This window comes from Aythya fuligula, chromosome 2, assembly GCF_009819795.1.
Source record: "Aythya fuligula isolate bAytFul2 chromosome 2, bAytFul2.pri, whole genome shotgun sequence".
Classification (NCBI taxonomy): Eukaryota; Metazoa; Chordata; class Aves; order Anseriformes; family Anatidae; genus Aythya; species Aythya fuligula.
In genome coordinates this window covers 139,089,220-139,104,027 of record NC_045560.1, presented here as the reverse complement: position 1 = coordinate 139,104,027, position 14,808 = coordinate 139,089,220, and the positions used below count along the sequence as shown (strand labels likewise).

Below are 14,808 nucleotides of genomic sequence, written 5' to 3'. Positions count from 1 at the left end.
TTCCATACTGTAAAATATTCAGCAGGGACACCATGTCTACAGTCAACCTTTTCTCATTGAGAAAAAAATCACGTATAAAAGGTGTGTCAAAGACTTTTAACAAAATTGGTTCCAGGAGAATTGAACTAAAATGGTTTTGGCATGTTGGTACCCTAACACATAAATAAACCATGGCTGTCATGAGCACAGATGTATGACTGTTTGCTCATTTTTCTTTATGCCAATATTAGAATCAGACCTAGAAGCTAAGACCTTCAAATGGCATGAAGAGACAGGTTTTTAATTCCTCCTTTTGCCAATACACGAGAATACTATGAACCATTACTTCCTCTGAAAGGTACGAACCTTTCAAGTAAGCCCTGTGTTATGGGTAACATTTCCTCAAGTTTTTCAATGGAACTGTACTAATGCAAATAAAATATTTGAAAAGTCCTCAGAATAATTAGGGGCTGAACTCTACTGCCTCTCAGGAGATTGAACTAAGCATCCACAAGTAAAACCCAAAGGTCCAAAGGTTTATTTTTGCAAATTCCTAGCGGAAATAAAAAATAAAAAAAAAAATAATAAAAAGAGGTATTCCTGCATTATCAGAAGACAGCCATTCCCCTCTGCTGTTAAACACACATAATGCAAGAGTTAACCCTGTGCAAGAATGAAAATGTCTAACATCACACAATCGGTACCACAGAAATGTATGCACAAAAAGATGGGTGCAAATATTTATATCTGTGGTTTTTGAATTCTGCTGATTGACTACAAGTTCCCAGCCAAGCTTAAGTTAGTCCAAGTTCCTATCCAGTATGATGCATATGTGATCAATCATGTTCTACAACGCAAACTACCAGTATGCCATGTATTTTTAAAAACCTGTGAAAGTGCAGCTGACAGAATATGACAGAAGTGTGACCAGTGTAGATACAGGTTCTCTGCAACTTCATTATAATAATCTTTCTCTACATCCCATCAAGCTACATTAGGGTGCTGAAAAATACAGAATAAAATTCCTTCTTATGTTGCAAAATTATGTTCATTTAGTGGGAAATTATGCTCTGAATGAGACAAAACAGTAAATAGTTGTGTTTTCCTAACCATCAGAGTATCTCAGTAACTCACATTCCATTCTGCCTGACTTGTGACAATGCAGTTGATAGTATAGCTATTTTCATTTAAAGCCTTGAAACTCTGTCAGAGTGAGAGGAAAAAAAAATGGAGTTATAGCTGACAGCTATCCCTGATTAAAGCTAATCAACTACCCCTGTTAATTCCATTTGTAGATAATTTTATTCTGGAATAAGACCACCCATACCTGAAATTAAGAGAGGACAGTTAATCAGTATTAATGTCAGCTTTAATGGTCTCTGAAATAACTTCTTCATAACACCAGATTATTATGAGATCATGTAATTAAAGTCTGTACCACCGAGCATAAATAGAAGGGCAAATTCTGGCTGAGCTCTACTATCGGCTGAATTTCTCAGCACTTCATTTTTATATTTTAAGGTTTTATGGCAGTTGTTTGGCCTGACAATCTTCTAGGTTTTTGGTTGGATGAATTGGTAGGGATGAAGAAGAGCTATATTTATTCTTAAGAAGTAGAAGGAAAAATCTCTGTTAGGAAAAAGTACTCCCTCTTTGGTTAGTAATTAACAGTAAATCAAAAGGGTTAATATTGAATATTTTCAAGACCACTTTATAGTGTTCTATTTTAACTAGCAGCAAGCAGTCCTTGAGTTCACCCTTCTACCAAGATGAGGAAGAACAAAGGAATATAATATAGAAACAAACAGGGAGAAAAAGGTCTTGCTAATTCTTACAGAGTTATAAATATCCCAGTATTCATTTATGGTCTATAGTATGGATAACACAGAACCTTTAAGAGGCATATACCAATTTAAATGCTAAAACCAGGTACTATTTAATACTCTTGTTTTTTTCTACAAATGTTGATTATAAACAAGATATATGTACCTCTATCATAACTTAAAAATATGCATAAATTCAGCTAACGTCCTGTGGCGTGTTGTTAGTGGAAATCTGGTCAAACCTTAAGTGGTCCCAGACCAGAACAATTTTCCATTCATCTAACATGAAAATATACTACATGAAGAAGTTACAAGCAAAAGTAAAATTACCTAGATGCTCATGGAACGTTCTAGCTAGTTAAGATAATAATGTACATTTCAGAGATACCCAGTCTCACTGAACAGGTAAATCTGATACTTGAAGCAATGCAGCTGCAGGAAGCTAAGGAATTAGGCGAAGATTCATGACCATGAAAGATTGCAAATGCAACATAGCTAGTCATATCTGGATGCTCTCCTGCTGAGTATGTGGGGGATTGAGAAGAAGGCAGATACGTCAGTGTTCTACCGTTAGGAATGGTCGTTCACAGCTACTCAGATAAATTCCATAAAAACAAACTTCTGTGGCTGTTCTGGAGTTTAGAATCTAAAAGATTCTTGGAACAAGAATCTACAACCACATAACACAGTTCACTGAACTAAATCTCAGGCCAATTTCTTTTAATGCTGATCCTAATCAGTAAAGCAGTTACCCACAGGTTTTTTTCCTGTAGATTCCTGCCCTTCCAGTTCTAATCACATAAATGTAAGCAAGACATATTCCACCTTATACTGAGTGCTGCACGAGAACAAAATTGCAAATAGCTCCCTTCTTCCTACCTGAGTACCGGCATTTGCACTACATTTTAAGAAACGTTATGCAATGGCCACCTTGCAATAGATTATTCAAATTTATACAAATTATATGTGGATACTGTAGGAGTTACAGAGGTTTTTCTTTTTCTTCTACAAGACTCAAATGCCTTCTAACTCCTGTTTATCTACAACATATATTTAATTAATTCCTTTCATTGGTATAATTTTAACTTTATCTAGTCACAGAATCCTTGATTTCAAATTACAGAAAAGCTAGCCTTCACAGTGTGTTTCCATGCAATATAAAATCTCCTCTCATTTAAGTCAACTATATGCTTCTATGGGAACAGAAAGGACTACTTCTCCAAGACAATGGCATTTTCCAGTACAGTCATACAACCTTCCCTTATTGAGGCAACTCTTTTGAATACCAACAGGTCTTATAATAACACACAAAAATCTACTCAAATGTCTACAAAGTTTTCAGGTTTACTTGCTGATTTATTTGCTAAATAATACCATAAGTCCACCCATACAACTATAGTCAGTGTTTTTGATTCTACTAGATTTCAGTTTTTATTACTGGCACTTCAATTGCTGAAAATTACTTTTTGTAAAATGCAATTCTCCAGAGTCAAAAATTACTATTAATCATAATTATATTCTGCCTTTGCCATAAGTTAGGTAATCTGCTGTTCTTGTACAGGGTTATTCCTTTTAAAGAAATTGACTACTTCCCTTCAAGAAAAGGATTAGAAAATCCTAAAAAAGAATAGAAAAAGCCTCAAAATAGAATTAGATTGTAATTAGAATATGAGCTCTTAATTCATGACAGAAAATTACATAGAATACTGTGTGATAGCTGGATAACTATAGATTGAATTTTTAACTACGGTATTTTCCACCTTTATACTTGCAAAATTCAATACGAAATTTGTCTAGGTACTGTGGCTTGAGTCTCTGATGACACTTTGATGAAAACTCCAGTATCTGTGGATTTCACAGTTTTCCAAAGCCCAGATTTTCCAAAAAGACCGCTTTAGACAGAATTACAGGAAAATATTACTTAGTCTTCAAGTAAAAACAGAGTTTCAGGAGTACTTACCAGAGTAAACAATTCTAGTAATCCTATAAAAATAATTATTTTATTGTATTTACTATTTTTCTCACTATGGAACCTACGATGTAAGTAAGACTGCTACCCTCTCCAATCAAACAGTAAAAATATTCGGTACTTCAAATTGCTGCCCCAGAGAGCTCACAGTCTACATAGATATGCTAAGCAAAGTGCTAGGAAAAGTGGTAAATCATGAAAGTGTATATAGCAATGACAGCAAACATTAGGTGATTAGATGTGATTATTTCCTCACACACCTGGATTGTATTTCATATAAGCATTTCACAGCACATTAGACGACGGAGAAATGAATATACTAGGGTGATGATCTGAGAAAACAGAGTTTTCTTGTCATGAAGTTTTGCTTCCAAAATGGAAATAAGCACCATAAACATTTCAAATACTAAATTAAAAAGTCTGATGAAACAAATACAGTTATACTACATATAGACCCTCAGTGGTATAACAAAGGACTGCAATTGATATCTTATGGCTTGTTAAGCAAATTAAATGGCTTCAATTGTACAAAATAGAAAGGGATTTAATTTTATGTGAAAGTATTATCACTTTTTTGAAAGACTATCTTGATTCAATTATTTTTTGCTCCTATATTCTTTAAAAAAATACCAAGTAATTCAGCTACTGTAAAAAAACACATTTGCAATAAAAACCATAGTTCTGACTCAATGCATGGTTAACATCAAATATGTCAAATAGCCTCAAATGCTTAAATTTCCTGAAGTACCTGAAGTGCTAATCCTGAAAAGATAGATACATATGTAGGTTAGCTTGCTTCAATAGAACTTGAAATACTCTTATTTGCTGCATTGTAAATCCTTAGTATTTAAAAATAGGTATATATCTAGGTACTTTTTAATGATGATTGTATTTAGATAATATTATTTATAATCTTTTTTCATGGAGAATCCTGTAAAATTTATGAGCCATGGGTCTGAATACAAAAAAGACTAAATAATTATCACAATGTTTCTGGCTATGTCTATGCAATCAAGTAACATCAATTGCAGTTGGGTTTATTTTTCCCTATATAACCTCTTAAAAAGGCTTTCAGGTGAAAAACAAACCCTCCTTTATGTACAGACCTTCAAAAGGTTCTATCTCCTTGTCTCCATTGTCTAGGGAAAGTAATAAAAAAACAAAAAAGAAACAAAAAAAGGGAACCAAAGCACAGGGGTTAAAAACAACGTAAGTTTTATAAAAGATACAATATACATGTTTAGAAGGATTAAAAAAAAAAAGAAGAAGAAAAAAAATAACACGAGTGTATCTGAATGTATGTCCATTTAGACTGAATTTGCACAGCACATCTAGTTATCAGATGTGAAAGGGTGAAAATGCATTTGCTATCAAGAACATGTCTATAGTCCTCTGTTTCTAAACATTTTGGAAGATGCTTTTTTGTATTGACCAGTGCTTTTATGAGACATTAAAGATCAGCACAATTACAGCATCAATAAAACATGAATCATGACCTATCTTGCTGGCCTTCCCTATTTTAAAGATTATTACCTATTTTCTTGCTCTTCCTGTTTCAAAGTGAAGAGGTTTTACATTAGTACTCTGTAACACACTCCATGTGAGTCCCCAAGTGATCAACTATGTTCCTAATTCCCAAAAGAGCAAGAGTTTTCTCACTAAACAATATATAAAAGATCATTTCCTGTGCCTGTTGAAGTCAGTGACAAAACATATCTTGAGTTCAAAAGGAACAGGATTGTGCTAATAGTTAGTCCATCTTGGTTCATATTGTTGATGACTACTGTAATGTTGATGATTCATTTCAGTCAAGAATATTGTAGATGTTAAAATATAATAAAAGGAAATACAGTACAAAATACAATACTACTATCAAATCCTAGTTCTGTACACAGAAACTCAAGAGCTTTCAAATGTAATGACAAAAGGAAAATACGAACTTGACTGCCATGAGCAATTTTGCAATGTCATTAAGGAGAAAAACATACACTTACTTCTCTCCAACGTCCCTTTTGGTGGGAGCTGTGGTAACTGCCTGCCCCTTCGCCCTACTACTGGAGTACTTGATGGACTTGTCTGAACAGACCCAGTTCGAGGATGTGACCTATGAGACACATATCAAAACAAACCATAGCAATTAAATGACAAATTCATCCTTAAATACGTTCATGAACTGATAAAAGTACTAATTAGGTTTTAGATCACTTGGGACCCTTGCTGTCCCAGAGTGAAACTATTAACTCTTTTCATTAAAATAAATAAATAAATAAATAAATAAATAAATAATAATGATAATAAAGATTGAAAAGAGAAATCTCTCCCTGAAAAGAAAAAAAGACAAAAACAAACCAAACTAAGGCTAAACACCCATAAGCTGCTTGTTTGCACAGTCAGGCCAGAAAATGTATGTACATTCATGTGCACATGGAAATAATACCTGCATGCACATACAATTATCCACAGACCAAATTCAATAATCTTTCCTCAGTTTGTATTTGGTTAAATTCCCATTGAGTGGCAAAGAGATTACAGGAATTTGAATAAACAAAATAAGTAATAAACTGAGCAAAGACACTGGGATTTGACTCTACATCTCACTGGGGATTTGATGTTACTATCTCTCACTTTCAGAAAGCAAAAGAATGTATTCTGCAGCTCTAAAATAAGGAGAGGCTTACTGAGTATCTGTCTCCTAGAACAAAATGTACTCATCTTTTTACTGAATTATGTTTACCCTCAGAGTAATGTATAGACATCTGCAAAGTGTCAATTGGTAAGGGTAAAGTATTCAAACAGGAACAATACAGACTATGGCACAGTAAAATGTAGTCAGAAAAAATGGTGGTTAAAATGGTAGTTAAAACACAAAGTTAGTACAGTTCATTTGAAGAAACATTTTTATAAAAAAAATAGTTTCATTTGATGTTATGATGGTTGTTCCATAAGAGATGTCTGATGAACACAAATAATTTCTCATTCTGTAAGAGAAAATTATGATAATTATGAGGTGTTTCATGTAGGAAACTATCCAGGATTCCTATCAATGAGAAATCACACGAACAAATGTAGTTAAATACTGTTAGTAAACAATTTACAATGGCAGCCACACCATTATATCCAGAATAGAATATAAATGGTGTGTTGGCACTGACAGGGTTAGTATCTAGAGCTACTAGTGATCAGCTAAGGATGAGAGGCAATACCAATTAGCTACTGGGAAAATAAAATGGTGAGCTGGTGGGGCAGAAGGGGATTAGTCTGATTGATTTGTCTGTTTCACCTCGGTAAGGCAGGTGAAGGAGGGGCAGATCTTCCAGTCATTAATGAAGGCATCGACCTGATGAGGTTTGAGTCAGGACGCTCTGTGGATCGGGAGCGGGAGTTGGTCCGCTCTAGCATAGGCCGTTGCTCTGTTGATCTGGATCTTTGATATGGCTGTCTATCTGCTGCTTCACAATTCCTGTAATGTTAGTCAAAAAGCAGCTCAGTTGACTTTTCTATTAATTATAAGATATGCTGCATGATACTGGTTTGGAGAAAATAATTTTGTTATCTACATTTTCTTTGGCAAATTTTCTGAGTTCGCTTCTTGATAACATACAGTTTTTTTAAACATGTATGCATTGGCTTGCTCAAATTCTTGATAAATGGGCTGAAATGTTTCCAATGTCACAGTAATGACTATCTATGCAATAGTCTGTTTCCTGACAATTTCTGGGTAAAAATATTGTTTTTCTGTTTAATAATACATCAACCTTGGAGGAAAAAAATAGCTGGCATAATATTAAGTCTCACTGATGCTAAGGAGTTGTTTAATTGTGCATTTTAATTGAGCGTTTTTACTCACATCAATAGATTTTTACAGACTCCATTACCTTCAGAGGTAGCACTCTTTAATAATTGTTTGTAGGAAAGTCCAAAGCAAATTTGGTCACATTCCAGACATTGTAATTAATATGTAGCACTGTTAACTGCATTACTATTCTCAGGACATTTGTTAAAATATTGGCTAGGCCATAGTGATGGATTTTTATGCAGTACTTGGAATACAGTCAGATGATCTACAATACCATTAGTCCTTTCAGAGGTTCCTCCAACTACAGAAATTTTGGGTTATAATCAAAAATAAATTAAAGAAAAAAATTATTTAACCCTCAGCCTAAAGAATAGTGTCAAAACAGCAATGAAAAAAGTCAGCAACAGATGCAACAGGAAGAAAGTAGACTGAACAAAAAAAGGAATTTCTGCATCAACTGGTCAGGCCTTCTGCTATCACAGGCAATTAATCACGTCATTACTTTCAGAAATTAATCAAGCCTAACCTCTACACAGTGTAATTTTTGTATTTGCAAGGAGTAATAATGGCTAGCAATACGATAAAATATGTAAAATCAAGGTAATTTTAAAAGTAAAATCTATATCGTGATGAAGCTGCTTATTACATTCATACTGCTTCCAGTTCTACAAGAGTAACTGAACAGCAACAGAGTACACATGGTGAACTCTTATTTTTTTTTATTCAGCTCAGACATCCTTTTTACAATGAAGTCTGTTAATACAAAGAGTGACTGGATGGTGATTACGTGTAACAAGAATTCATACTTCAATTAGTATCAAAAATGAGAGAGAGACACACCACAGCCTCATTAAGTATGAAGAGTCTTATGTCATTAACAACATTTTTTTTTCTAAGACTATATTGGGGCAGAATATAGTTTTCTCTAGGATGGCAAACTTTGCTGAATGGGTCAATACATGTATTCATTAAAACAAATGTCTCCTTGTGCCTTCCATGAGGTAACAGCTGGATTCCTTGAGAGCAACAAGGAATGGCCACAGACAGGTTCAGAATAATACCGTTCACCAAGAACCTACATCTAGAAGCTCCTAACAAGCACACACACCACACTGAGAAACATAATGGCAACTGTAAGCTCAGGCACTAAAAGATCAGAGGAAAAGTACAATGAGCCTGGCACAAAACCACAAAAAAATTACCTCACTTCTTCTTCTATCAGTTCTGATTCTGAATATGACGCTTCATCAGCAAAAACATCCACTGTCTCGCTTCTTTTACATTGTGGGCAAATAAAGAAACACAACCTTAGCTTTGATATGAAAGTTGCTTAGTTTAAGGTAACTGTTTAAGACAGTTTTTAGTGCTACAGAAGGTGAGAAAGCTGTCACCCATCTGCATGGTGGTTAAAAAAAATAACTTTTTGACTATGGGAATAAATTCTAAGAAAAACAACTCCTGAATTCAGCATAATTACAGAATATGGCCAAGGTCCAGACAGCCCACCCCTATTTTGTGTACCCACATGTTAGAAAATAAGTGAGCTGACAGAGATTTATTTTCTCCTTTTGGTCTCCCACCAAAAGTAGGTTTCATTCCATTTTCTATTTCTCTCCCTGTCCCAACATCAGGTAGGACACACAGAGGAACAGGTGAGTAGCAACCACGACTCATGCAAACACTTCATGAGAAATTAAGCCTCTTTCATTTGTTATTCCTAAGGCTTCGCTCTCTTTAGATGTTAATAAGAAATAGTTTTTAGGATACCAGGGATCTGACTCATTGCCTCTTTCAGAAGGCAGGAAGACATTTTTACCATTAGGGCCAATACTAATGACTTAGTGGGGTTGTTTGTATTCTGGAGAGCATCATGGGGCGGGCCACGGTATCTAACCTCTGTGCTAACAGGCAAAGGCCTCAGAAATTTCATATTTGAGTTAATATAACTAGTCAATTTGCTGCAATCTGCAGCTGGTATTTACTTCAGGTAGAAAAACAACTGGGAGTTGCCAGAAGGGAAAGGGAACACAGATTTTGGCAGTGAACCTTTTCCTCTTAGATCAAACTTTGGCACCACTGTTGCTTTTGTAGATCAAAGGATTTGAAGAGTAAGTGTAATCTTGAGGTTCAGATGAGGTGCTATCCTCACATTATAGGTTTACAAGCTGCAAACCTCTCCATACCCACAGTAGCAAATGGAGAGCTATAAAAGCGTGACAGCCTTCCACTTGAGAACATCACTGTTTTTTGACCATACACATACAGAGAACAATTCAACAGACACATTATAGTCTAGAGTGAAACAGGAATATTCTTTGTCCTAACTTTTTTAAATCATTTTCACAGTAGAAATGTGTTTTAAGACCCAGGTCTTCAGAGAAGAACTGTCCCTTTTACAGAAAAAATACCACTCCAATAACCAGCTTGGACAGTTATTGCTCTTCATCCACCACAATACACAACAACGTATTAACACTACAGTTAAACCACAGGCATGGAGAGAGAGTTTTTAAGACATCTCAATGGATGAAAAACAGATGTTCATGACTTCAGGTAATATTCTGGAGTGCTTATGGTCCCAAGTTATCTAGATGAAACTTTTCTCTAGTCTGACTACAAGACATAAAATGGCCGATTCTGGTCATAAAATATGAATTACTGATTTTTAAAGAGGAAAAGATAAAAGATATTCAACAACTACATAATATTTTAATATATGTGACAGCTTTTTATCTTTGCCAACAGACTTATTATAAAAAATAAAGTTCATGATAGCGACCTCTTCCTCTTTAGCATTGTCTAACATAACATCCTTTCTACCTTTGCTAAGGAAATCATGCATGGTAGGGGGCCAACTCTTCTGTCAAAATCTACAAGACTTGTGGGCATAACTCTCGGAACAATGAAAGAGCAGAGCAGGGTCTACTTTTTAATCAAGCACATCTATCACTTTGAAACTGTTTGAGCTCTCTGTAAGCCACCATGCAGAAAAGCTCTGTGAGTATTTAAATTTAAATTTTATAGTCCAAACCCATCCAAACTAGAATTAGGATTCCAACATACCTAAGTATCACTGTAAATTGTTGTAGCTAAAATATCTAACCAAAGATGCTACACATTTAATACTAATTACTGATTTATCTGCATTGTTCTATATTCATATTCCGGAAATTGCAAAACATAATTATTTTCCCAATGCAGAAGGTAACTACTTCTGATTTTTAATTTTTCAGATTTGTTACTTTTATTAACAAATTTTTTTAAAAAAGAAAATTTTCAACAAATTAATGCATTCATTGATGTATAGACTCATGTATAGAGAAAACCTTACAAAAGGTTGACATTTTTCCATAGTAAGCAATCATAAGAGCTTACAACACAAATACTTTATTCCCCCCCCAAAAAAAAAATGAAAGTTTATTTGAAATTCCACATATAACATCTTTTTACTGTGTTCAAGACTAAAAAAGTATTTTACCATGTTCAAGACTAAAAAAGTAGGCTATGAGATCATGCCAATCAAAATTTCATAAGTACTAGGTTGTTCTTGTAACAAAAAGCTGAAGAAATAAAAATAGAATTGTTGTAGAATTACAATACACTATAATTCAGCTCCTAGCACATCTTTTTTTTTCATCTAGAAACACTGAGCACAGAACAAGAAAAATACAGCAATACATTTTCTAATGATCATAATTTCAAACTCCAGCTAACATATAAGGGTAATACCTGTCAGTGTCTGTGGATGGTTGCTGGATTTCAATCCTTGGACATGTTATTCTTCTACTAGCTATAGGAACTTTGCTGTTTAGTCACAGACACAAGATCCTCTGTTAGCATAACATAAATAAGCATGTCTACAAACAACTGAGATTTCTAGTACCAAGAGCAAATTTAAATTTGAGTCACAAGTACTGTAATGGAAAATGGGAGTACACTGCCAAAATACGGAGATAAATTAGTGACTGGTTAGCCTCACCAAATCAATCATCCATACCTACAAAGGAACTTAATGTAAAATTATGTGTGCTATAGTTTTTAAAAGCCAGACGTGTAATGCTTTTAAATATTCTCACAAAATAAACAAAAGCAGAAGGTAAAGCAAGCTGCAGTAACATTCAACCATATTTATATATCCATATATACACACACATGCAGACATTCACACGCACGCCACACTGTGGTTTATATAACTACAGGTATATTTACTTGACAGTCACAGGAATTACTACACTGTAGCATGCCATTATCTAAGCTACTTTTCTAATAGCTAATGCAGCTATGCAGACAGAGCAGAGCACTCGGCTGTGATCCCAGGCACACTGTGCTCCACACTGCTATGTGCAGGCAGCTACAGCTACAGAAACTCAGTTGCTTACAGCTTGCTTAGGTATCTGTATATGGCACTGCAGTTACTTTAGTGATTTTGTTGTAGACATATTTTTAATCATACTAACATGTGATAGCATGATGCAATTGCTAAAATGCTTAAAGAAGGCACATACAGCTACATCTATAGAGATTTACTCTCTGTGATGCATCTTCTCATCCACAGATTTTACGGTAGTTTACTGAGAAATAGCAAAGGCCTTTCTGTAGAGAGTTAGCCCCATCATTTTTAAAAGGTCCCTTCCAACCCAAATTAGTTTATGATTCTGTGGATGCAGATAGAAGGTTATGCTACCTATTACAATCAAATATCAGTAAAACCAGTTGTCACAGATGCTATATGTATCTGCATTAAAACGTCAGAAAGTACTGCAAATGAGCTAGTAACAGTAGTTTAACTTAACCAGTTAACTTTCAGTAGTTTAAAAATCAGTTTCCAGTATTTTACTTAAAGGTAATTTCTCAAAAACGGAACCTTCAAGGTTAGAATTTCCTCACACTAAAGTGGACCAAAGAATGCAAGCAACATTTATGTTGCCTCATATCTTATTCATTTATTTGACTTGACCTGTTAAATTTCTCATATTAATATGTAATCATGTTTTTATTATGTACTTAAAATACGAAATGTATGGAGGTGTTCTTTCAATACTAATTTAAAAGTCTGAGATATTTAAGTAGAATTATACTATAATATGTTAAATGTTTGGTTTTATCCAATTGTTTCTTGATACTTATAAAATACATTCTCACCTATATAGCCAATTTCCTTTTATAGTACTTTGTCTTTTACCAACTATTTCTAACTGTTAGCATCTTTAACAAAACACTCAGTTGACACAAATTAAAGAATCCCATGGCAGGAACAGATATCTGCATCTTCCTAAGATGATTCACTGAAGATTATGATAAACATGATTAACATTCAAAAGCTGGAAACACAAAATTCTCAGTGAGAAATGAAATCTTCTTCCTCCCCAGTTCCTGCCCAGCTAAAGTCTGAATATACTTATGTGACTCTCTCTAGGATAACCATCTAAATTTTAATTAAAATATTAGAAATATTCCTAAGTACAACTGTTCCAGCTTTTTAACTTTCTTACACAGTTTTTCCCCATTTTGGAATACAAAATTTCACCCACTCAACTTGAATGTGTGATCGTAATGTATGAAGAGTGACACAAACACTCAAGGGTTCTGATGAACATACTGTTCATGACTGAAGAGTAAGTGGTATATAACACAATTCATAGAGCAACATTTCCCACTAAGGCTTGAATGTTCAAATGCAGAGAGAGCACTTAGACTATAGACTAATTATGTGAATTAGATGTAGGCTCAAAATCAAGCGTGTACCTAAATATGCCCTCATACTGTGCAGGACTAAATATCAAATTTGCAAAGCACTTGTCCTTGGTAGTTCATGTTGTTTTTTTCATGTCTTAATTCAAACTTGAGTTGTACAAGTTGTAGTTGGTCTCTTTTTTTTTTTAAGTTAACATTTTAGAAGATCAATAATGTGTCAGACATTTAATTAATAAAATATCTCAAACTACGCTTAATAGTGCATATCCATGTTTATTTTTCTTAACCTCTTGCAGTAGACCTGTAACTCGGACCTCAATGTCAACAAGACAACAAGAGTTTTGTCACTTGATGAGAAGAACAGGATTTCAATCAGATCATTCCAAGATAAGCAGTTATGTAATTCTTTGTTATCTTTAAAGCTCTTAAATCATGAAAGAGCAAAATATCACACTGTTACCATTAAGGGTGTTCAGTAAATCTACTGATATGAACAGAATCTGATCCATTTCAGTAGTCCTTATTCTATTAAAGTATGTTCTATGCCTTACAGTGTACTTAAAAGTCATATTGATTTGCAACAAAAGTTCTTATCCTTTCTTTCTTTTTGCACAGCTTTTGGAGATAAATTTAAATTGGGACAGAGTACTCAAAATAAGTTCTTTTTTCAAGTTACAAATCTGATTTTTTCTCAGATACTTACCTATGTCAGGATGTATACTGTACTAAATCTAAGACAACTGAAGTAAGCTAAAACTATTTTAATGTGATTATCACAAGCAAATACAAAAGCCTTGTTTACACTAAGCACTTTTCAGCCTTCTTCAAATGTTCTCCATTTTCAGCATGCTTGTGCACTTTCCCAGGAAGAACTACACACAACCCTTGCTGGTGGCACAAAAAAAAAGCATTTACTGAAAACACTTGAAGAGTCAGCAATCAGTGGAACTCTGCCTCAAAGAGCTAGTAAAAAAATATTGTTCCAAGTAAGTCTTTATGGCTGCACTGATGTTAAGCCAAAAGACCCTTATAAACTCATCCAGAAAGCAGAGAAATTTTCATGAAAATGCCTTATCCCACTTTACTTAGTTTCAAGTCAACAAAGTCACATTCTCCTTTACTTTCTGAATTCCTTATATAGGAATTAGTCAACATATATTGGACAAATATGAATTACAATTTTCTTTAAATAGCATTAGGACTACAGGTGAACTGTAAGTAACCCCTTAGGTAATTCTGTTTTCAGTATAAAGCTGTTTTATACAGCTTGTTTTATTCAACTGAGTACAGCCTTACAGTCTTCCAATTATCTGTTTCAGGCACATGACTGTACCTGCGAAGATGTATATATTCTCTTGTACAGCCACAAAAGAATAAATAGCATCCTAAAATTCAAAGTAGGGTCAATATTAAACTTATGGATAAGTAAAAAATAAACCAATGCAAAGAATTAGTTCAATATTCATGGAGAGTTTACGTTATAATTTGTTTGCACAAAATTATAGCTTTTGAGATACCCATGCACAGAATTATTTTGTATAATTACA

General features: G+C 34.2%; 1 protein-coding gene across 29 annotated transcripts in view; it reads right to left on the bottom strand.

Moving 5' to 3' along the window:
- The window catches only part of RIMS2 (regulating synaptic membrane exocytosis 2), a 446,419-nt gene that overhangs the window by 121,583 nt on the left and 310,028 nt on the right, over positions 1-14,808 (bottom strand). For 10 of the 29 annotated variants that reach the window (XM_032181320.1, XM_032181323.1, XM_032181322.1 and 7 more), the window contains 2 exons: positions 7,052-7,231; positions 5,766-5,875 (listed from right to left, as the gene is read on the bottom strand). In XM_032181320.1, the coding sequence (XP_032037211.1) occupies positions 5,766-5,875; positions 7,052-7,231 (290 nt within the window). Of the gene's footprint in view, positions 1-4,877; positions 4,911-5,765; positions 5,876-7,051; positions 7,232-14,808 lie in introns of all 29 variants that reach the window. The other 19 variants (XM_032181321.1, XM_032181329.1, XM_032181301.1 and 16 more) reach the window with 2 other exon arrangements.